General features: G+C 42.1%; 1 protein-coding gene across 2 annotated transcripts in view; it reads right to left on the bottom strand.

Annotated features, from left to right (window-relative positions):
* Positions 1-22,756, bottom strand: part of TESPA1 (thymocyte expressed, positive selection associated 1) — a 41,179-nt gene that overhangs the window by 5,558 nt on the left and 12,865 nt on the right. The window contains exons 1-10 of one of the 2 annotated variants that reach the window (XM_088837121.1): positions 20,609-20,672; positions 19,391-19,433; positions 15,642-17,164; positions 15,209-15,258; positions 14,279-14,332; positions 13,495-13,531; positions 13,117-13,215; positions 6,177-6,385; positions 3,351-4,156; positions 1,691-1,784 (exon numbers count right to left, since the gene is read on the bottom strand). In XM_088837121.1, the coding sequence (XP_088693247.1) occupies positions 1,691-1,784; positions 3,351-4,156; positions 6,177-6,385; positions 13,117-13,215; positions 13,495-13,531; positions 14,279-14,332; positions 15,209-15,258; positions 15,642-15,712 (1,420 nt within the window). In that variant the 5' untranslated portion in view covers positions 15,713-17,164; positions 19,391-19,433; positions 20,609-20,672. Of the gene's footprint in view, positions 1-1,690; positions 1,785-3,350; positions 4,157-6,176; positions 6,386-13,116; positions 13,216-13,494; positions 13,532-14,278; positions 14,333-15,208; positions 15,259-15,641; positions 17,165-19,390; positions 19,434-20,608; positions 20,817-22,756 lie in introns of those variants that run through there. The other variant, XM_055396303.2, reaches the window with a different exon arrangement.

Genomic DNA, 22,756 nt, shown 5'->3' with positions numbered 1-22,756 from the left:
GATATCACTAGGAAAACTTTTAAAGAAGAATAAATAATAATAATGCACAAGTTCAAATCTGAGAGATTTATATTTAATTCTATTAGGTGGAATCCAGGAAATAACATATATTTTTTAAAAAAGCTTCTGAATTGGGGATCACTGATCTAAATATTTTATGCCCATAATTACTTTTTCTAAAATCTCATCATCTACAGCAGCAACATCATAACAGTTACTCCAATAAATCACATTTCTTTCACATACTCCTTGTAAGGTTTCATAGGAACAAACAAAAGTTGGTTTCTGTAAGACTACTGAGCTAGTAGGAGGTAGGTTATTTGACTTCATATCCTAAATTTTTCCAACTACACATAGTAGATTGCTGCTTCTGATATCTACCTCTTTTGTGAGTGACTGATACCTACTAGTTATGTGCCTGGAGATGAAGGCAATGGGCACAAGAGAAAATAAAGTGATAAGGGCCCCCAAACCACAGATAATTAGAATTAAAGGAGTCAGACTCATAAAGACCTTTGTGATTCAGGACCAGTAACAATGAAATTTCAGTGTTAATCAAAACTTTGGTTAACAACTGGTTAATAATCAACAATTTGGTTAATATCAGACTAGGAAGTTCAGTAAATAGTAATAAGATATCCAAAATGGAGGGAACCCTAAGCAAGATGATTCATTTACTTAATTCAAGAAAGATTTAAATTCTTACTCTCCTGCCATATTCTCTGTGGTCCTAGGGGACAGGCAGCTGTAACATAAGGAGACTAATTTCTGCTTAGTTTAAATACAAATCTTTAGCTAAAATTAAAAAGAATAAAAAATACCTCTGAAAGAATTAATGCTTGAAATTCACATCTAGAGCAAAGACATTTTAGCTGCAGTAACTACTTATATAATATTCATGGTATTTCTTTGAGGAGGGAAGGAAAGCTTATGTATATCAAACCCGAGCTGCAGGATGGACCTCATAGCTTAAATGAACACAGCTGTAAAACACATTAAGAAATTTTGCCTCAGTCCTATGATTTAGGCTGATTAGAAAGCAGCTAAAAGCAGGTTTGAGGGTATAAATCTCCATGGTTGGTTTTCACCTGTTCCAAAACTATAATGCTTCTTAAACTTCAATGTGCAAGCAAATCACCTAACGATCTTAGTAACATTCAATTCATCAGATCTAGGATGGAGAAGGGCTGGGATCCCACATTTCTAACAATATGCCAAGTGATGCTAATACTGCTATTCTGCAGACTATATTTTTAATATTAAGGTAATAGAGAATTTTCTCCCCGAACAACAGTTTTCAGACTGTGATCACCAAACCAACCACATCAACATCACTTGAGAACATGTTAGAGATGCAGATTCCCAGGCCCTGTCCAGACCTATTCAATCAGAAACCCTGGCAGTGAGGACCCAGGAATCTGTAGTGCCTCAAGCCTTCCAGGGGATTTTGATGCTAAAGTCTGAGAATCACTGATTTAGAGAAGTATTTTTATCCAGCCATGAGAATCACCCTACCTAAGAGCTTAAAAATAAATAAAAAAAAAATCAGTCTCTGGGCTCCATATCAATTAAATTAGAAGGCAGGATGTGGGACACTTCATTGTATTTGTAAAAATCTCAACATGTGTTTGCAATGTGCGGCCCGGTTTGAGAGCCAAGAGAGACAGAGAGAGAGATCCACTTCACTTACTTCTGGAGTCTTCGCCAGCGAAAGTCTGGTAGAGGCGGTGATGTCCATGTCTGCTTGGCCAGTGGCTCTGCTCCTCCTCACTGTTGCTTTGCACCTGTAACCAAGACCCCCACAGAACTCAGTCAGCACCAGTGGTGGGGAAAAGTGCAGGACGGCAGGCGACTCTAGGGGAAAGAGGCTGAGTGTACTTGAGAAACCTGGCCTCCTCTCTTGTGGTAGGAGCCTGGTAGTGAGTAAGGCAGGGCCAGATCTACATTCAGTGAGAGGTGACACACATGCAAACAGGACTGCAAATCATCACGGCTTCTCTTTGTGGCAAGGGTTTGAGAGATTTTCCTTGAGGTTCTGGCACTTGATCGTAGCACTGTCTATAGATCCAGGGAAGAGGAATCCTGAGTTTTAGAGAGCTCATGGGATGAAGAATCAGTGGACTGAGAGAATGTGTCCACTTTGATATTGCATTACCCCTTCTAGACTATGCTCTGGATGCCCACAATCCCCTCCCAAATGCAACTCAAATGGCCCCAAGCCTATTTCAGGGAAATGCATTGGTTTTGCCTAGTGTCTGTTCTCTCAAGGCTGGCCTTTTTCCTGGGGTATGCACTCCTAGGCCTGAATGATGACTGGTAGATGGTTATATGGGTTGGTAGGGGGATTGTGGGGGCTTCCCAGGTGGCGCTAGTGGTAAAGAACCCAGCTGCCAATGCAGGAGACCTGAGAGATGCAGGTTCAAGCCCCAGGTCAGGAAGATCCCCTGGAGGAGGGCATAGCAACCCACTCCAGTATTCTCGCCTAGAGAATCCCATGGACAGAAGAGCCTGGTAGGCTATAGTCCACAGGGTCGCAAAGAGTCAGACATGACTGAAGTGACTTAGCATGCATGTACACATGCAGGGGTTTTGTGGCATTTGAATATGCCAGCTGGGGTGTTCACACATGGTGTGCAAAATCCCTTATGATGCAGGACAGACATGGGTATGGGAAGAGAAGGAGATAGGTCAGGGCTGGGATGGCCCTGTTCACGCTGCCATGGTCTAGCTCTGAAGTTCTAAGAGTGAGAATTCTAGATTTGAATCTGAACTTCTAGGTCTTCGTGGTTATATACTTGCCAAGGTAGAAGAGATTGTATATAATCGTGTTTAGTCTAGTGTGTAACTGACCTCTGTCGGTACTCTTGTGTTTATCCCACAGATGATAGGGGTGGGTGTGTTTGCTGGGGAACTTTGGTGAAGATCAGCCTGGAAGAGGAATTAGAAACATAGTGACAAAACCCAGGCACTCTTAAGAAACTGGGTCTATTTCTCTTTCCCCTTCCTTCTAATTAATGTTGGTTGATCAGTTGTATCCGACTCTTTGCAACTCTGTGGACTGTAGACCACCAGGCTCCTTTGTCCATGGAATTCTCCATCCAAGAATACTGGAGTGGGTAGCCATTCCCTTCTCCAGGGGATCTTCCCGACTCATGGATCTAACCTGGGACTTCAGCATTGCAGGCAGACTCTTTACCATCTGAGCCACCAGGGAACCCACTTTCAAAGGTTTCTGAGTGTAATTCAAGACTTGGTATATCTGACAAGGAAGACATATTTTAAGCCAAGGGCAGGAATCCAGAATTCAATGGCAGGAATGCCAACCTCTCCTTTACTTTCAACCCACTCACCTCCAAGTCCAAAGTGTCCTGCCACTGCTCAGTTAGAGATCGGTGCATTTCTGTTCTCTCTTGACTCTGTTTCCATTTCTGTTGGATGATGGACAAATCCAGTGATTTAACCATTTTGCCCATGGGATTGTTCTGAAACAGACTCCTTCTTGCTCCGCTCTTTCTTATCCAGAAGGCATCCTCCTTGACTGAATGGGCTTCCTTACTGGTGGCCTGTAGCCCCCACAGCTCTCTCTTTACCTGTGCAGGGTCTGTGCTCCACTGTAGATCTGCTCTGGACAAAGAATGTGAGCAACATGGTATCTTGAGGTCAGAATCCAGAGTTTCTGAAGGTTCTTGCCATGTGGACATCCCCTGCTGTGTTTCTTCTTTAAGGCAGAGGACACAAGGACAGGAAGAAGTAGGCAGTTTTGTACCCTTGACAGGGGGCAGAGGATCTCCCTGTGGGCCTGGTCCAAACCCAGAGTCTTGCTGGAGGACCAGCTTCTCTCCTCTCACTCTGTCCATCACTTCCCACACCACCTGGTCTAAACTGTTTCTTTTGGGAGTATGGTCGGGTGGTGATAGCCTATCTCGTGGGCATGTGTACAGGCACATTTTGGAGATGGCTTTCCGGAGGCGCTCTCTGGGTGAGTGAGGTTCAGGCTCTGGGGACAGAATCTTGATGGATGGCACGTCAGTTGGGTTGCAATTCCAGAACATGTGGGATGGTGTGAACTTTTGGACAGGTGTCTTAGACACGTAGGAGTAGAGACAGAAGAAGGCATCTGCGGTGACGGCCAGTGTTTGCACTTGCTTAAACCTGCCTGAGTGCAAGGGATGAAGATGGTGAGTCTAGGAGTCATCAGAAAATTACTTCTTAAATTTTTCCCTTCAATAGCTTTCCTAAAACTCAAAGTTCAGAAAGAAGATGCCAATTTCTCTACCAACATCTCTCCCATTTAGAATTCTTAGACCTACGATTCCCTTTCTTGATCTTCTTGACTTTTGACTCTTTATCCCCAGTAGTCTAGAAATTAACTCTATACAGGATGAGAAACTTTTCCTATCTTGATTTAGCATATCCTTTCTGCCGTCAGTATACAATGGCCTCTGTCACTATGTTTGCTTCAGCAGTCCCCAGCCTTTTTGGGACCAGAGACCAGTTCATGGAAGACAATTTTTTCCATGGACTTGGGGTAGAGGGGTGGTTTCAGGATGATTCAAGTGCATTACATTTATTGTGCACTTTGTTTTTATTACTATTACGTTAACTCCACCTTAGATCATCAGGCATTAGATCCCAGAGGTTGGGGACCCCTGCTTTAGATGACAAATATGACTAAAGAAGGTAAAACTAACATTGTGTTCTTAGTAAGAAAAATTTAGGGTTATGGAAATCTTCTTTTATAGAAGCAAATTTGAGAGATAGCAATTACTAGGCAATGGACAAGGGTAGAAAAATCTAGATGGACTATATTATTTCTAATAGACTTTGCTTCTCAACGTGTGGTCAGTAGTTCAGTAGCATTGGCATTACTTGGGAACTTCTGTAAATATAGAATCTCAGACTGTGTCCCATGCATCTTAACAATATCCTTTCATAATTCATATGCACATCCATGTTTGAAAAGCTTGTGATAAACTATTTACCCATTAAACTGTAAGTGTCCTAAAGGCAAGATCATGTTCCTCTTGCCTAGCTGCTGTTCTTCCAGAATTTAACATCTGTACCTGGCACATAAAATACATTCAACGAAAACATCCTCAACTTTTAGGGGGCATAAGAATCATATAAAGTGCTTGTGAAATACTTCCACTGAAAATCCTTATTTCAGCAAATGGAGCTCAGGAGTATAGTTTTACCAAATTTTAAAGTTGAATCTGGTACAAAGGATCTGAAACAACACTATCAGGAACACCATTATGATGGGGGGGGGGGAGGTGGTCTGTAAAAGAATATTATTTGAAATATATTCTAACATATAGAATAAAATAGAGTCTTTCATCCCTCATCAAAGTAGAGAGGTACTCTCATATCTTTCTTCAGTATGGAATTGGGACAACTTAAATCATTGTTTCCATAGATGTGGTAAGATTACACATAAGGATCATTGGTGTGCTTACTTAAATATTCCTGAGCCCTTCCTTCTCTGGAAGAAAAGCCAATGAATATATGGTTTATAAACTCCCACACAATTTAACATAATTAACAGAACGGCTGTCCTAAATGGGAACTGTATTAATGTAATGGCTATATGGCAAGCCACTCCAGTACTCTTGCCTAGAAAATCCCATGGATGGAGGAGCCTGGTAGGCTGCAGTCCGTGGGGTCGCTAGGGGTCGGACACGACTGAGCGACTTCACTTTTACTTTTCACACATTGGAGAAGGAAATGGCAACCCACTCCAGTGTTCTTGCCTGGAGAATCCCAGGGACGGGGGAGCCTGGTGGGCTTCTGTCTGTGGGGTCACACAGAGTCGGACTCGACTGAAGTGACTTAGCAACAAAAAAATGGCTATAAATGGGGAACATTCACTAATTCCAACTGAGAAATAGAAAATGGTGACAAGATTTAAAGACACCAGTCCAATTTGATTCAGTGAAAAGACAGAAGATCTAAAAGAAAGTCACTGTGATACCAGGTCTCTTGAAAACTCTTCAAGAGAGAGAAGCAGAACTCAAAGTTCTCCATTCACTGAAGACAACATCGGAAGAAACAGACACAAGAGACAAAGGGTCAAGAGAAACTAACCAAGAGAAAGTAGGATTTAGCACCATTGATCCCTGTTATGACTGTCTGGAGGTTGAGAGAGAAGTAGAGCATGGGTCTGTGCTAACACTCACTGGCCAGCATGAGGCAAGGGTCCTCCATCTCAATCCTCCGCACCTGGGACTTCAGGAAGAGCTGGAAATCAATGCCTTTGGCTTGAGAGGGGGTGGTGAAAAATCGAGCAGGGATTCGAGAAGTGTCTTTGTGGTCCTCCTGACCAAAGCCCAGGCTGAAAAGGACATCTTCTGCATCTTCTTGCACCTTGTCCAGAATCTCTGAGATGCTGAAAAGTGGGGGTTTGGGTAAACACAGGAAGCTTTGAGAAACAGGGTAATCCAGACTATCTAATAAAAGTGTCAGGACACTGAGATACCTTTCTGGCCATTTCTGTATCTACCACTGCAACCCAGAAAAGCTTTCACTTCTCTGAATCTAAATTCTCTGTCTGAAACCTGGGAATTGCAATCTAGCCTTGGTTTAAAAATTGAACATGATTCTATTAGAGTACTTCAAACAACTGATTAAAATGATTATGGATGAATGAAAATTTGCTATGAGAGGGATCCAAAAAATCAAAATCAGTATAGTTGCAAAATGATCTGTGGTTGTGTTATTAACCAGTCAGTTCCCACTTGCTATGTGATATAGCTGGCTTTTGCCAAGTACTTTGTCACTTGCTTACCAGCTTGCACCAGTGGTTGGTGGAACGACCAGGCAATGAGTATGTAAGCAACACAGAACTCATTTTATTCTCACACAATTCAGCTGTGTTAGGTAGGCCTGTTTATAGCACAATTTCAGGATAGAAGCCCTGAATCAGTAGATCAAACACTTTCTGTCTCCAACATCCATCTATGTGCAAATCATTACAGCACCAGGCTGGTGACACAAGAGCTCACTAACAGTACATTCCAAACATCAGTGAGAGCAGGGGAGCTGTGAATTATTTGAGGCTTTGACTAATCACTGTTAATCTCTTCAGAAAGGATGCCGGTGTTCCAAACTGAGATCATCTTGTTTAAGTAAAATCTGGATAATTGGAATCCCTGGCTCTCTTCTTGTGCGTTACTCCTAACTGCTAATTTCATCTCCATGATTCCAAGTTTCCTTATCTGAATTGTCGTCATAAGACTAGATCCCTGAGGAGGGTGGAGATCAAGGCGGCAGAGAAGGAAGATGCTGAGCTCACTGCCCCCAGTGAACACACCAAAACATACATCCACACAAGGAGCAGTTCTTGCTGAAAACAAACTGGATGGAGACTGGCAGAAAGACTCTTCAACAACTAAGGCTATAAAGAATGATCTACACGGAAGTGGGTAGGAAGAGAAGAGAAACGATCAGGTCAGGATCTGCATCCTTAGGAGTGGACACAGAGGAGGAGGGAGGTCCCAGAGGCTCAGAGATCCTCCCTGGGGAATGGATGGTTCAAACCACAAATTGGGCACCATAGCCCTTGAGTCTGATGCTGGGCAGAGGAGTCCCATTTGCTAGCTTGAAAACCAGTAGGACTAACAGGAGGGCAGTAAGAACCGTGCTTGCAAAGATTATGCACACACTTGCTTACTCCTGAAACAAGGATGAGGAAGCAGATTCAATGTGTCTGGGACTCTGGCTAGCTTCCTGAAACCTACACTGAGCATCACTCCAGCTCTTCTCACTTGCTAGTGCAGCCCTCCACTAGGGTGGAGACTGCCATTTGTGAAGACAGTGTGTAGCTGTAGGGGATGGAGCTGGCTTGGACCTGGCACTACATCTGAAAGGGGTGATGGCAGCCATTACTGTTGCTCCCAGAGGAGGCAGATCAAGAATGGGCTGAAACTCTGACTGACTGCCAGAACTGCTCCAGAGTGTGCCCTAATGCCAGGAGCCAGCGAGGGAAGTCCTACCCGTGGCAAAGGTCAATTGGGGAAGAGGCCTGATGGGCAAAGGCTAATCAGGACTCGAGGAACCCCCTGGACTTACCTGAGCATCTACCCCAAAGAAAACCGGAGTCTGACTGCCTTACTATCTTACGCCTCTTACCAAGTCCTCTAATACTTATGGGGCTTCTCCCCAACCATCTTTCTCTGAAAACATTAATTCAGAGCTGTAGTTAAAAAGTTCTCCTCGGCTTAATAGGAGTGTTCCAATCCAAGCCCCTCTGATAGCTTTCTAACTTGCATGACACGTTTGTCTGGGCTCTTACAACTACGAATGTGACTGTTTACAGCCTCCCAGCCATGCAAGGACAGAAAGCCTTATATTCTAAAATATAGGAATCTGTTGAAGAAGTTAAAATCATTAGAATAGTACTAAAAAAGATTTCATTGTTGAATCAATGCTTGCTGCAAAGTTTCCTCTATCTATTGTATCCTTGGAAATATATTAATCACATATAGAGAAAATAAGTAGTAGCCTTTGATTTAACCACATCAGATCTTAAGTTAATAAATTCCTTTCTTGTAGCTCACTACACCCTTGCCTTATAGGAATGTAACTTTGTCATGTGTCTTTGGAGAATAGCACCTGACTTTAGGAAAATCACCTTAAAAGAATATAAGACTTTTTCTAGCTAACTAACCTTTGTTAGGAGAGAGGGCCATAAACTGTTAGCAGGCCTCCTGGCCAGAAGATGATGTAAACCACCTAAAACTTTTGTATATCACGAGACATACAAAAATAAGCCCTGCTCCTGATAAGGGTCAAGACTGCTGACCCCACGTGATTTTGGCGTGACTCTATACCTCCCTTTCTCTATTTTTTATGTGCACAACTTAGGGTATACATGCAGCGCTGGAAAATAAAGTTTTGGGCCTTGCTCACTGAAGCTTGGTCTCCCCGTGTCGTTCTTTCTCTTTTTCCGTCCTTTTCTCTATTCTCCTTTTTCTGGTTGAGATCCTTGGAGCGCTGGGCCCTCTGCGTTTACTTATCTGCCTGGGCTTCTAAGACCCACTCGAGGGGGTGCCCTGGTGGGGTGCCTCCAGTGATTCCAGAGGGCGCCTGCGGCCTACGTAAACAGAGCAAACCCCGTGCTGGGGTTTTATTGGTTTCCTGCATAAACCAAGGAATCATCAGCCCCTGTCTCTCTCTCTCTCTCTCTGTCTCTCTCGCTGACGCCGACGCCGTTCATCCCAAGGATACCCTGGGCCATATCGAGGCTGGTCCCCGATACCCTAATCTGCATTGGGTATCTGCTCTGGCCCTTCTTGTTCTAGAACTGTTCCCCTCCGGGGCAAAGGTACCAATGCTGGGATGGGGGAGAGCACACACTAAAAGGGAAGGGAAGCTTAGACCTGACCCTTGGGAATCCTGCTCCAAAAATGTAGGACACAATCTTGCCCTGGATAGGGAACTGTCAGTCACTGAGCACAGAAGCCCTGGCTCACACCTAACTCTGGCTCTAGCCAATGCCCTCACCCCCCACCTCTAGCTGCACTTTCCACTAAGGTGATAGTTCCCAGCACACTCTGGGGGAAGATGAGACTTGTGCTCATTTCAGATACAGCTCTTTTATAAAACTCCAGTCGTTAAAGCAGTATGCTACTGGCACAAAAACAGACACACAGATCAATGGAACAGAACAGGGCCCTGAAATACACCCATGCATGTTTAGTCTAGTAATCTATGATAAAGGGGGAAAGAATATACAATGGAAAAAAGATAGTTTCTTCAATAAATGGTGCATGGAAAACTGGACAGCTGCATGTAAAAGGATGAAATTAGAACATTTTCTTATCCCATATAAAAAATAAACTCAAAATGGATAAAGACAGTTCCATAAGAACAGAAACCATAAAACTCCTAGAAGAAAACACAGGCAGAACACATTTGAACATAAATCATAGCAAAGTTTTTTTCGATCTGTCTCATAAGGCAAAGGAAACAAAAGCAAAAATGAACAAATGGGACCTGATTAAACTTAAAACATTTTGCACAGCAAAGGACAAAATGAAAAGACAACCTACTGAATGGGAGAAAATATTTTCAAATGATATGACTGATAATGAGTTAATATAAAATGAATACATAGCTCATACAACTCATATCAAAAAAATAAAGAACCTAATTAGAAAATGAGCAGAAGACCTGAATAGATATTTTCCCAAAGAAGACATATAGATGGCTGCTGCTGCTGCTGCTGCTGCTGCGTCACTTCAGTCGTGTCCGACTCTGTGTGACCCCATAGACAGAAGCCCACCAGGGTCCTCCATCCCTGGGATTCTCCAGGCAAGAACACTGGAGTGGGTTGCCATTTCCTTCTCCAATGTGTGAAAGTGAAAAGTGAAAGTGAAGTCGCTCAGTCGTGTCCAACCCTTAGCGACCCCACGGACTGCAGCCTACCAGGCTCCTCCATCCATGGGATTTTCTAGGCAATAGTACTGGAGTGGCTTGCCATTGCCTTCTCCGATAGGCATGAAAAGATGTTCATCATTGCTAATGATTAGAGAACTAAAAATCAAAACTACACCTCACACTGGTCAGAATGGCCATCATCAAAAAGTCTACAAACAATACATGCTGGAGAAGGTATGGAGAAAAGGGAACTTTCTTGCATTGTTGGTGGGAATATAAATGAACACAACCACTATGGAGAACAGTATGGAGATTCCTTAAAAAGCTAGGAATAAAATTACCATGTGACCTAACAATCTGCTACTAGGCATTCATCCTGAGGAAACCATAATTGAAAAAGACACATGTGAGAGTTGGACTGTGAAGAAAGCTGATCGCCGAAGAATTGATGCTTTTGAACTGTGGTGCGGGAGAAGACTCTTGAGAGTCCCTTGGACTGCAAGGAGATCCAACCAGTCCATTCTAAAGGAGATCAGTCCTGGGTGTTCATTGGAAGGACTGATGCTAAAGCTGAAACTCCAATACTTTAGCCACTTCATGCGAAGAGTTGACTCACTGGAAAAGACTCTGATACTGGGAGGGATTGGGGGCAGGAGGAGAAGGGGATGACAGAGAATGAGATGGCTGGATGGCATCACCGACTCGATGGACATGAGTTTGAGTGAACTCCGGGAGTTGGTGATGGACAGGGAGGCCTGGCGTGCTGTGATTCATGGGGTCGCAAAGAGTTGGACACAACTGAGCGACTGAATGGAACTGAACCCAAAGGCTCATTGCAGCACTGTTTACAAAAGATTGAACATGGAAGCAACCTAGATGTCCATCAACAGATGAATGGGTAAAGAAGTTGTGGTATATATAGAGATACCCTAACCCTAACTCTAACAACTATAGCTTAGTTGTGGTATATATATAGTGGAATATTACTCAGACATAAAAAGGAATGCATTTGAGTCAGTTCTAATGAAGTGGATGAAACTGAAGCCTATTATACAGAATGAAGTAAGTCAGAAAGAGAAAAAAAAATATATTAACATGCACACACACACACATATGGAACCTATTGGCAGAGCAGCAATGGAGACGTAGACATAGAGAACAGACTTGTAGACACAGGGGCGAGCAGAGGGTGGGGTGAACTGAGAGAGTAGCATGGAAATACATACATCCCCATATGTAAAATAGCCAGTGAGAATTTGCTCTAAATCAAAAGGCACTCAAACCTGGTGCTCTGTGACAATTTAGAGGGGTGGGATGGGGTGGGAGGTGGGAAGGAGGTTCAAGAGTGGGGGGACATATACCAATGACTGATTCATGCTGATGTGTGGCAGAAACCAACACAATATTGTAAAGCAATTATTCTCTAATTAAGAATGAATAAATTAAAAACAAGAAAATCAAGGGAAAAAAGATGTGGTTTATATCAGCCATAAAAAAGACTGAAATAATACCATTTGCAGCAACACAGATCTAGAAATTATTATACTAAGTGAAGTAAGTCAGAGAAAGATAAATATCATATGATACTACTTACATGTGGAATCCAAAAAAATGATACAAACGAACTTATTTACAAAATAGAAATAGACTCACAGACATAGAAAACAAGTTTATGGTTACCAAAGGGGATAGCAGCGGATGAGAGATAAATTAGGAGTTTGGGATTAACACATATACGCTACTATATATAAAATGGATAAACAATAAGGACCCACTATACAACACAGGAAACTATACTCAATATGTGGTAATAACCTATAATAGAAAAGAATCTGAATAAGAATATATATATATATTTGAATCACTTTGCTGTACATTTGAAGCATTGTAAATCAAATGTACCTCAAAAAAAGTTTTCTTTTAAATGCAGACATTTGAGTCTCACCCCCCGAGATTCTATGTTAACTGAATTGGGGTATAGGACTCAGTGAGTGCAAATCATTAAAAATAGTAAATAAGCTAATTAGTCTGAGAACCAGGTTTGAGATTCAAACTTTAATTCCGAATTCCAAGCAATTTTTATAATAGCACACTAGTTCTCATCATTTTCCACCTTGTTTTAGAGTTATTGGTGTCTATTTTTTTTTCACCCTATAGAATTATTGAGCTCCTGCAGGCAAACTTTTTATCTGCTTAATTTTCAAATTCCATACAGTCATTGCCTGGCCTGCATTTGGAGATACAAAATTGCTTGAATGAATCAATATTTTATCACTTCAATTGATCAATTAATGGATACACTTATTGATTGTTTTGTTGTTGTTCAGTCACTAAGTCATGGCCAACTCTTTGCGACCCATGCCAACTCTTTGCAGCATGCCAGGTTTCCTGGTCCTTCACTATCTCTGGGAGTTTGCTGAAATTGATATCCAACTGATTGTTTACTGAGAACTTTTTAAAAGTCCTGGAAATGTGATGGGACCAATATTACACTTCCTGGGGTACAAAGTACAGGGGAGGAGACACCTGTATTTTACACACAGCAACCAGCTCTGAGTAGTAGATATCTGTGTATCCCTGCTATTCTTGAAGCATGCTGTCACCCTTGTCAAGTATGTGACTGCATAAAAATGCTAGTAATAATATATCCCAGAAAAAAACTGGCAATTGTTCTCAGTTCCAGTCTCTTCTGCCTCTCATCTTCCCTGACCTTATACCCCTGCCAAACTTGGTACCTACCTTGAACTAGTCTTGTTGGTCCCACCAGTCATGCTGCTGGAAGCCAAACTGCAGCCAAGATCTAGTAGCTGTCCAGGCCGGGATGTCTCCAGGAAGCTCCTGCAGGGATCAATGCTGAAGTCACACTAATCTTGTGAGCAATCAGTCTGTACTCTGGCTTTTAGACATGCCCTGCAGGGCACAGTCACTCCCTGCTGGGTATGTTTGAACCATCTACTGTAAACACTGAATCTATGGTCTCATTTCTGGTTGGAAATTTCACTCTCTATTGTGAAACTGCAGATCTTTGTTTTTTTAATCTCTTGGACTCTGATACCCACCCCAGTTCAGTAGCTCCTGAACGAGATATCACTCAGCCTGGCTGAAACTAACACTTACCTGGAGTAGAGTTTGCTGCTGGCGGCCAACAGTGTGGCTGGATAAGTAACAGAAAGACAAAGTTAGAAAGGGAAATGAAAATCATCTGAGCTGCCCCTCTGAACTGAAACCTCGGCCCCTTCTATTCCTCTCTGCTACTACTACAGGCCCATAAACCTATGAACCCTGTTCTTTAGGAAAGTATATGAAGATTATCAAACATAGACCTGGAAGGGGGACAAACATGGCAGGGGAAAACTGTCCCCGAGCCTCTGAACTTCTGAACCATGCCTGGTGTCCAGACAAGAGTTCCTCTGTCCTGAGGATAGAGTCATTCAAGCCCCCAGGCTAGTGTTTCTACCTCACCACATGGGTCTGTAAGGGTCCCAGAAGACACAAGTGGGTTGCTGTATCTCCATCCTTCATTTCAGCCTTTATCTTCCTCCAATGTAATCTCTCTCTTACACCCAGTACTCAGGCTGCTTGGGGCTTCTATATAGAAAACCATTTCAAAGATGTCTGGGCAGTCAACTTTATGATGATTTTATGTATGATCTTCCCAGGGGCCAAAGGAAAGCTCCACTGATGAACCAGTAAATGTCTTGATAGGCTGGTGAGCAGACATTTCTGGGCATGAGATGCTTTCTGAGTTTTCCATTAGATCATATGGGATTGCTCTTTCCCTGCAGAGAAGATGCCAGGGATGGGCTGCTTCTTTCTGCAGTTCTCCCCTTCCAGTCTATCTTCATTCATCCATTGGATAGCCGCTTCCTCAATCCCAAACTCAGAGAGCTGTGCTACTTACCCTCTGCTCCAAGGCTCAAGTCATCTTCAAAGCTGGTTCCATGGCTGGGGCACCCTGTCAAATAACGAGGCAAGGGCTGCAGAAAATCAGGCTTGGACTCACACACATGCTCACACACTTAAATACACATCTACAACCACACAATCACATCACACATCCACACATTTGCAAAACAATCCCAGCCATACATATACTAAAATCACAGTCATAATTCTGATTAAAAATAATCATGTAAATTTTTTTGTTTGCTTTATATAATTACCTATAATTAATTTGTCCCCAAATCACATAGTCATGTACACAGTCCTTTATCAAAGAATTAGCACATGGGGGTATGCACTCAGACACATAAACATACATACACAGACACACACATTTTATAAAGCTCTTTTTCCACAGCAGTGATTATTAGCTGCTGCTGCTGCTACTAAGTCGCTTCAGTTGTGTCCGACTCTGTGAGACCCCAGAGACGGCAGCCCATTGGGCTCCCCCATCCCTAGGATTCTCAGGCAAGAACACTGGAGTGGGTTACCATTTCCTTCTCCAATGCATGAAAGTGAAAAGTGAAAGTGAAGTCATTCAGTCGTGTCCAACTCTTAGCGACCCCATGGACTGCAGCCTACCAGGCTCCTCCATCCATGGGATTCTCTAGGCAAGAGTACTGGGGTGGGTTGCCATTGCCTTCTCCGATTATTAACTGAGCAACCACTAACAGAAGATAACCTTTGAGGACTAGTCAGCCTGTGGGCTCTCAGCCAACACTATCTTCTGGGCCTCCTGGATTGCCTTATGACCATTAATAGGTGTTCTGCAGGCAGTGAAAAGATAGCATCTTATGCACTCATATGCATGTGCTTGGACACACACACACAGAGATGTCACTGTCTAAGGTGGAAGAACAGGAGAAGAAAGAATAGAGCCTCTACTTACCATTGTAGTTCAACTGTCCTGCTTCCTCAAAAAACCCTTCTTCAGAGTATCTAAAAACCAAAAAGAAACTCACAGGTTTAAATCACTACATTTTCAAAGGGTCTTTTCTTCAAATAACTCCCACAAGTTTGTATAATTTTCTAAGGAGAGTCACTTTTATGTTGAAGAAAATGGAGAGTGATGATTTGACTGACAAATCCATAGAGGTAGTCAGGGGGCCCCATATTTTAAATTGGGCTGCCATCATGCTGACCACAGTGCCCCAAGTCAGCTTAGCAATAATTCTTCAGAAGCTGGGAAAGAAAGAATATGGAAACAAAACTGGAGAAATCTATTTACAGAAGCAGGGGTTTGGGTGCCATAAACTTTCCATTTCAAATGCAAATATTGAAACTAAGAAAAAATCTTTTAGGAGGGCATCTAATTTACCCACCTGTCCTTCCTTTCCTCTGAGCTCCATTCTTGGTGAATATCATGTCTTTCAGGAAGCAGTAGGAATGGCATTTTGGTTAAAGATTATGTTTCTGCATTTTGAGATATGTGCTTTATCAAACATTCACTATCTCCGCAAGAAGAACAGATGGAAGTCAGCATACATGGTAGTGAGAAACAACTTAAACAAGGAAGAAATTCACTGTCTGAAACAAGTGAATGAAGTTGTCTATGAAAAAGCTTTGAATGGGGAACAAAGTACCTGGATTCTAGTCCTGGCTCCTTGCTGCTGCTATGTTCTCAAATATATTAAGTAAGAGGATTTAGAGGCCTAGATATTACCATTTTCTAAGTTCACTTTGAGCACTGATGTGTTGTGAGTTTTAGAGTTGGCTTTCCTGAAAGTTTTAAAAACGGAAGTTGCACATGATGCTTTAAATATAATCTCAGATGGAGGCTGGAATAGAGGAGAGTTGCTAAAGCGAGTTAACAGGGAAACTGCCTGGAAAGCAGCCATTGGAGCTGTTCTTAAACAAGTCTTCTCCTTCATTCAGTGATCCAGGCAATGCTCAGGCTATCAGAGTATCAGTTCATGAAATGTTTCGTAATGAAAATGGGCTTACAGACACTGTAGAACAAACTGTGCTTAATTTTACAAAACAAATCACTATATATTACTGGTTCTTTCCTTAAAATAGTGAAAAAAATCAACAATATTTTCTAAAATCTGGATTTTTACATGTCCTCATAAGAAAAACATCAATGTGTGTTATAAAATGTAGAATTATACTCAAGGTAATTAAGAATGGGTAACTCTAATAAACACAATTAGAACTACAAATATATACTTTTCTTCCTAATATATAATTGCATAAAAACATATGTTATAGTACAACAAATATGTGTTGGTACATAGAACATCACAAATATTAGTATAAATTAATATTTCCTACTACTGTTAAAAGACATTATGGTAGTTGATGCAGTCAGCTACTAGAATGACAAGATCTACTGCTGCATTTAATGCTTGTGCTGTCAATACACAGTAATGCAACTACTAAAGCCCACTATTAATATGACTAGAACAAAACATACTATTGTTGCATTTCTAGGTATGCCATCAATGGAAATGCCTGTATGTATTCACTAAAAGAAATAACATGTATAATAACCCAGAATCAGGAGACTCCCAAATCTCTAGTTATTGTAAAGTGGATAAATTGCATGTGGATATATAGACAGGGCTGCTGCTGCTGCTGCTTCTAAGTCACTTCAGTCGTGTCAGACTCTGTGCGACCCCATAGACAGCAGCCCACCAGGCTCCCCTGTCCCTGGGATTCTCCAGGCAAGAACACTGGAGTGGGTTGCCATTTCCTTCTCCAATGCATGAAAGTGAAAGTGAAGTCGCTCAGTTGTGTCCGACCCTCAGCGACCCTATGGACTGCAGCCAGGCTCCTCTGTCCATGGGATTTTCCAGGCAAGAGTACTGGTGTGGGGTGCCATCACCTTCTCCGATAGACAGGGCTACACAATTAAAAAGAAGGACCTATTGCTGGATGAAAATGCGTGGATGAACATCACAAACTTAAGGCTGAACAAAAGAAGCACACTTTAAAAAGTGCATATAGTATGATTCCATTTATATAAAGTTTAAAAAGTACAAAACTTATCTATGATGCTACAAGTCAGGGTACTGGTTACCCTTGGAAGTAGGGCAGTGAATGGAAGGGGACACAAGGGGCTTCTGGAGTGCGGGCAGTTTCACTTCAGATTTTTCAGATTTCATCCTTCTATTCCCTTTGAGAAAATTCAATGAACCATATACTTAATCCTCACTTATTTTTCAGTAAATATTTTATACTTCAACATGATTTATATTGCTCTTACTTTAACAGGTTTTTTTGAGGTACAATTGGTATACAAGGAACAGCACATATTTAACGTGTATAACTTGATAAGCTTGGACATATGTAAACATTTGTGATACCGTCCATCACCAATCAAGGAAACAGAAATATCCAACAATTCCCAGGGTATCTTCATTTCCCTTTGACTTTTTTTTAAAAATAAGAACACTTAACATAAGATCTACCCTCTAAACAAATTTTGAAGTGCCCAATACCTTATTGTTAACTACAGGCACTACGTTGTACAGCACTGGTCGCTAGAATGTATTCATCTAACATAGATGGAATTTATATTCATTGAGTTGTACAATTTATATTAAAAAGAAAAATTTTACTGATGTGTATACTATACTTCAATAAAATTTACATGAAAGTACCACTGATCAAATTCCTTATTTGTCCAAAACAAAATTTGGTAACACAAGATTTGTTCGGTGTGCATCCTTTGTTTCTATTTTCTAGTTGTGCTCTAGCAGGCATTTCTGTAGTCTACATACGAGGACCAGCTCAGGGTAACCCTTGCTTTTCTATGTGTATGTGGGATACACAACAGAAGTATGGACAAAAGCCTGGATCTGTTGATGTCTTCTTACTGAGAATGATGGTCTGACATTTCACAGCCCTCATCCAAGTCACAGGCCTTTCATGAGTTATTGCTTAGGACATAAAATCAATGACTAGAGACTAGATCCAGAGCTTGCACCTCTCCATATTTGCATTGAAAGGTTCGTTAGCACCATTTCATTCTGACATAGAAGGGCCAAGTTACTGCTCTTCCTATATACCCAATTCATAAACAAAGAGTACAAAGGAGTATTGAACTGTGGGAAGCATTTTAAATCCTGGGACAGTTCTTACACACCCAAGCCTGCAAGCATTCCTATTAACATCATCCTTTTAATTCCCTGTATTTTGATTACCCTTAGTTGATTTTTGAAGTAACCAGATTATGACAATCAATGAAGACAATATGTTTTATAAACAACAAAAACAAAATAAATCCTTCCTGGCCTTACCTCCCAGGGCAGAGTTAAAATAAACAACCTTGGATTATGAAGTGCTATTTATTTCCTACCAAATAAACCAGGATGGGTTTATTTTTATGTTAATAAATGAGTTTAGATGAAAGGCTGTATCAAGCTAGAGACATTTCTGGAGAGGAAATAAAGAGCAGGCAGTTTTTAAGTTCTGAGAATTCATTATCACACAAGTGATTACACTTAAATAGGTCACAGAAGCTTTCCCTCTGTGTCTGAGTAAACTGAGCCTAATGGGACAGCCTGTTGTGGGTGTGGGGCCTCAAATTTTAAGAGTTTCTCAGGAAAGAAATACTACAATCTGCCTTGAAGTACCTATTCCACTTAGTCAATGCTTTGAATAACTGGGGTAAACGCTTAGCCCTTCCTGTGTTCTTCTGTAGAAATAAACAATATAATGCTTCATAATGGTGAATTACTCTGATCATAAGAACAGTTAGGTTTTTAACTCCTCTTCCATCATGCAGTGTAAGACTCTGATCCAAAGAGAAAAGTAATGGAACAGGGGTCTGGAATTTAGCCCAGTCATTCACTATGGCTGCCAATTTCCATCCTTCTTGGTTTTAGACCAGATCCAGTCTGTGTTTCCAGACCTTCACCCTAACTTAGTCTCAGCCCAGAGAGGCACCTGACTCACAGCCCTAACCCCCACACTCACCCAATTCTTTAGGGACCCCTCTCACTCATTTCAACCTCACTTCTAATTATTAGGCCCAATTAAAATTCATGTCCCTGTCTCTGAGTCCTCCAGTGTCAGCACACCCAACCACCAACCATGCTCAACACACCACTTTGCTGGCACTTACCCACAATCTTGCAGCCAGTCTTCAATCTTGTTGATTGGATTTCCTAGAAAAGTCAGATATCAGATCACTGTGGGGACTGAAGGATATCAGACTTCCTCCCTGGAACTCACCCTATTCCACAAATTTATCCTTATTCAAGCCACCTCATGAACCCTTTTTATTCTCATAAAACTTTCCCTTAAGATAGAAGAGTGATATACCCATGTAAAAAAACAGTGGATATCCCTTTTCTCTTGGCTTCTGTGCCCCCTTTCTCCCAGAAACTTGGAAAATACCCCAAGGTTTGGGAACAGGGATAAATTCTTCTGTTTAAAGAAAAAAGAAAGAAAAAAAAAACAAGAAAAACCAGCACAATTTTGCTTTTGTCCTTTTTGTTTCCTATCAAATAAACAAGGGTAGGCTTATTTACATAAGATTTATTTTTATTTTTCAATCATGGCTGTAGCATCATCTGAACTTCCAAGAAGTTCTGAGAGGCATGTGGAAAAGGTACTATTACTATTTCAGGTACTAATATTTCAATTAGACAAGTATGTCCTAGAGGGGTGAGTGACTTGCCAAAGGTCACATCAGCAACTGAGCAGCAACCAGAGTCCAGGCACCAAGATTGATACAGCCAACATAGAAACACTCCAAACATTCACAGAGATTCCCGGCTTGGGGTCTTCACAGCTACTCAAGACGAGGCAAAAGTGTGCCTCTTCCTCTTCCTCATCTTATGCCCTTTCTTTCGTACACAATTCATACCTTATATTACTATCTTTATGGTCTTCCCTTAAGCTCATTTAACCCAGTCAAAATGAGCCACATGGAGTGAGAGTGAAAGCCGCTCAGTCATGTCCGACTCTTTGTGACCCCATGGACTATACAGTTCGTGGAATTCTCCAGGCCAGAACACTGGAGTGGGTGGCCTTTCCCTTCTCCAGGGCATCTTCCTAACCCAGGGATCAAACCCAGGCCTCCCTCATTGCAGGCAGATTCTCTCCCAGCTGAGCCACAAAGGAAGCCAAAGAATACTGGAGTGGGTAGCCTCTCCCATCTCCAGGGGATCTTCCCAACCCAGGAATCGAACTGAGGGTCTCCTGAATCGCAGGTGGATTCTTTACCAACTGAGCTATCAGGGAAGAAACCGGGGACCCTCTGCCCACACGGCAGACCTGGGGTCTGCCACATATTCTCTATCACAAGACAAGATGCCTCTCTCTTTGGCCTCCTTACCTTCCTGGAAAACGTCATCCAGGCCAGAGGGCTCGGCATCTGGGACATTCTGCAGGGCCGCTGCAGCCTCTTCCTCCAGGACCTGGGTCTGCCAGTGCCGGCTCTGACGGAGCCAGGCCCTGCGTCTCTCCCAGGATGTGGGGCTCAGCACAGAGCCCTCCATGGCGCCGCTTCAGACTTCAGGGCCTCTGGCCACAGGGATGCTATCCTGAGAGTTGGAACACAGTGATACACCCTCATCCTGTGTTCAGAATCCACCACCCGCAGGGTTGCCCCCACATTTTCTCAGCTCTACACAAAGGAGCATAACCCTCTGCCTGTTCAGGAGCTGGGAGGAGATGCCTGGTTCTTAAAAAAAAAAAAAAAAGTGGAATGCTCTGAACAACCTAAACACCAGGGCAAGGCTTTCAAATCTGGAAACTTGAAACATTGTATGATTTAAGGCACAATGAGAAAGTGCTGCCTCTCATGATAGGTGAGATGCCGTATTAGAAAACATTTTCTTTAATTCTTAAGAATTTTGTCTCCCAGAATATTCCATTGAAATGAAAATATCTTTAAATTGGCAATGTGTAAATTTCACTTTATTTGATCTTCATAAAGGTATATGAAAGGGGAAAAATAGATTTCAAAGGTTAAACCAATTTTCTAAAGGTCTCACAACCAGGATGTCACTCTAACTACAGTCATTCTGGACTTGTTTTGTTTCCTGTTTAACATAGGATTTCTCTGGGGGAAATGAGGGTGGGAGAATCCCACAATAAAAACAACATGGAGACACTTTTGTTATTGTTGTTCAGTCACTGACTCATGTCCAACTCTTTGTGACCCCAAGGACTGTAGCACACCAGGCTTCCCTGTCCTTCACTGTCTCCTGGAATTTGCTCAAATTCATGTTCATTGAGTTGGTGATTCAGCCCAATAATCTCATCCGCTGTCGCCCTCTTCTCCTTCTGCCTTCAACCTTTCCCAGCATCAGGGTCTTTTCTATTGAGTTGGCTCTTCACATCAAGTGGCCAAAGTATTGGAGTTTCAACTTCAGCATCAGTTCTTTCAATGAATATTCAAGGTTGATTTCCTCTAGTGTTGGCCAGTTTGATCTCCTTGCAGTTCAGCGTACTCTCAAAGCTCTTCTCCAGCTGCTGCTGCTGCTAAGTCACTTCAGTCGTGTCCGACTCTGTGTGACCCCATAGACGGCAGCCCACCAGGCTCCTCTGTCCCTAGGATTCTCCAGGCAAGAACACTGGAGTGGGTTGCCATTTCCTTCTCCAATGCATGAGAGTGAAAAGAGAAAGTGAAGTCGCTCAGTCGTGGTTCAAAAGCATCAATTCTTTGGTGCACAGACTTCTTCATGGTCCAACTCTCACACCCATACATGACAACTGGAAAAACCATAGCTTTGATTATACTGACCTTTGTTAGAATAAAAGTGATGTCTCTGCTTTTTAATATACTATCTAGGTTTGTCATCGCTTCCTTCCAAGGAGCAAGTGTCTTTTAATTTCATGGTTGCAGTCACTGTCTGCAGTGATTTTGGAGCCCAAGAAAATAAAATCCGTCAGTGCTTCCACTTTTCCCCCTTCTATTTGCCATGAAGTGATGGGATCAGATGCCATGATCTTCGTTTTTTTTAAGGTTAAATTTCGAGCCAGCTTTTTCACTCTCCTCTTTCACCATCATCAAGAGGCTCTTTAGTTTTTCTTCACTTTCTGCCATTATAGTGGTATCATCTGCATATCTGAGGTTATTGATATTTCTGCTGGTAGTCTTGATTCCCACTTGTGATTCATCCAGCCCAGCATTTTGCATAATGTACTCTGCATAGAAGTTAAATAAGCAGGGTGACAAGGGTGACAATATACAGTTTTGTCATACTCCTTTCCCAATTTTGAACCAATCAGTTGTTTCATGTCTGGTTCTAATGGTTGCTTCCTGACCTACATACAGGTTTCTCAGGAGGCAGGTAAGGTGTTCTGGTACTCCCATCCCTAAGAATTTTCCAGTTTGTTGTGATCCACACAGTCAAAGGCTTTAGAGCAGTTGATGAAGCAGATGTAGAAGTTTCTTTTCTGGAATTTCTGGATCAATTAGCAGTTACCACCTTCAGAATCGTCACCTTCTAATTTGTTATCTTGGGTTTCTCCCTGG

The sequence above is a fragment of the Moschus berezovskii genome, chromosome 6 (genome assembly GCF_049115385.1).
Source record: "Moschus berezovskii isolate FMDL1 chromosome 6, NW_MosBer_1.0, whole genome shotgun sequence".
Lineage (NCBI taxonomy): Eukaryota > Metazoa > Chordata > Mammalia > Artiodactyla > Moschidae > Moschus > Moschus berezovskii.
The sequence above is the reverse complement of the archived record's forward strand: the minus strand, read 5'-3'. Positions and strand labels throughout refer to the sequence as shown.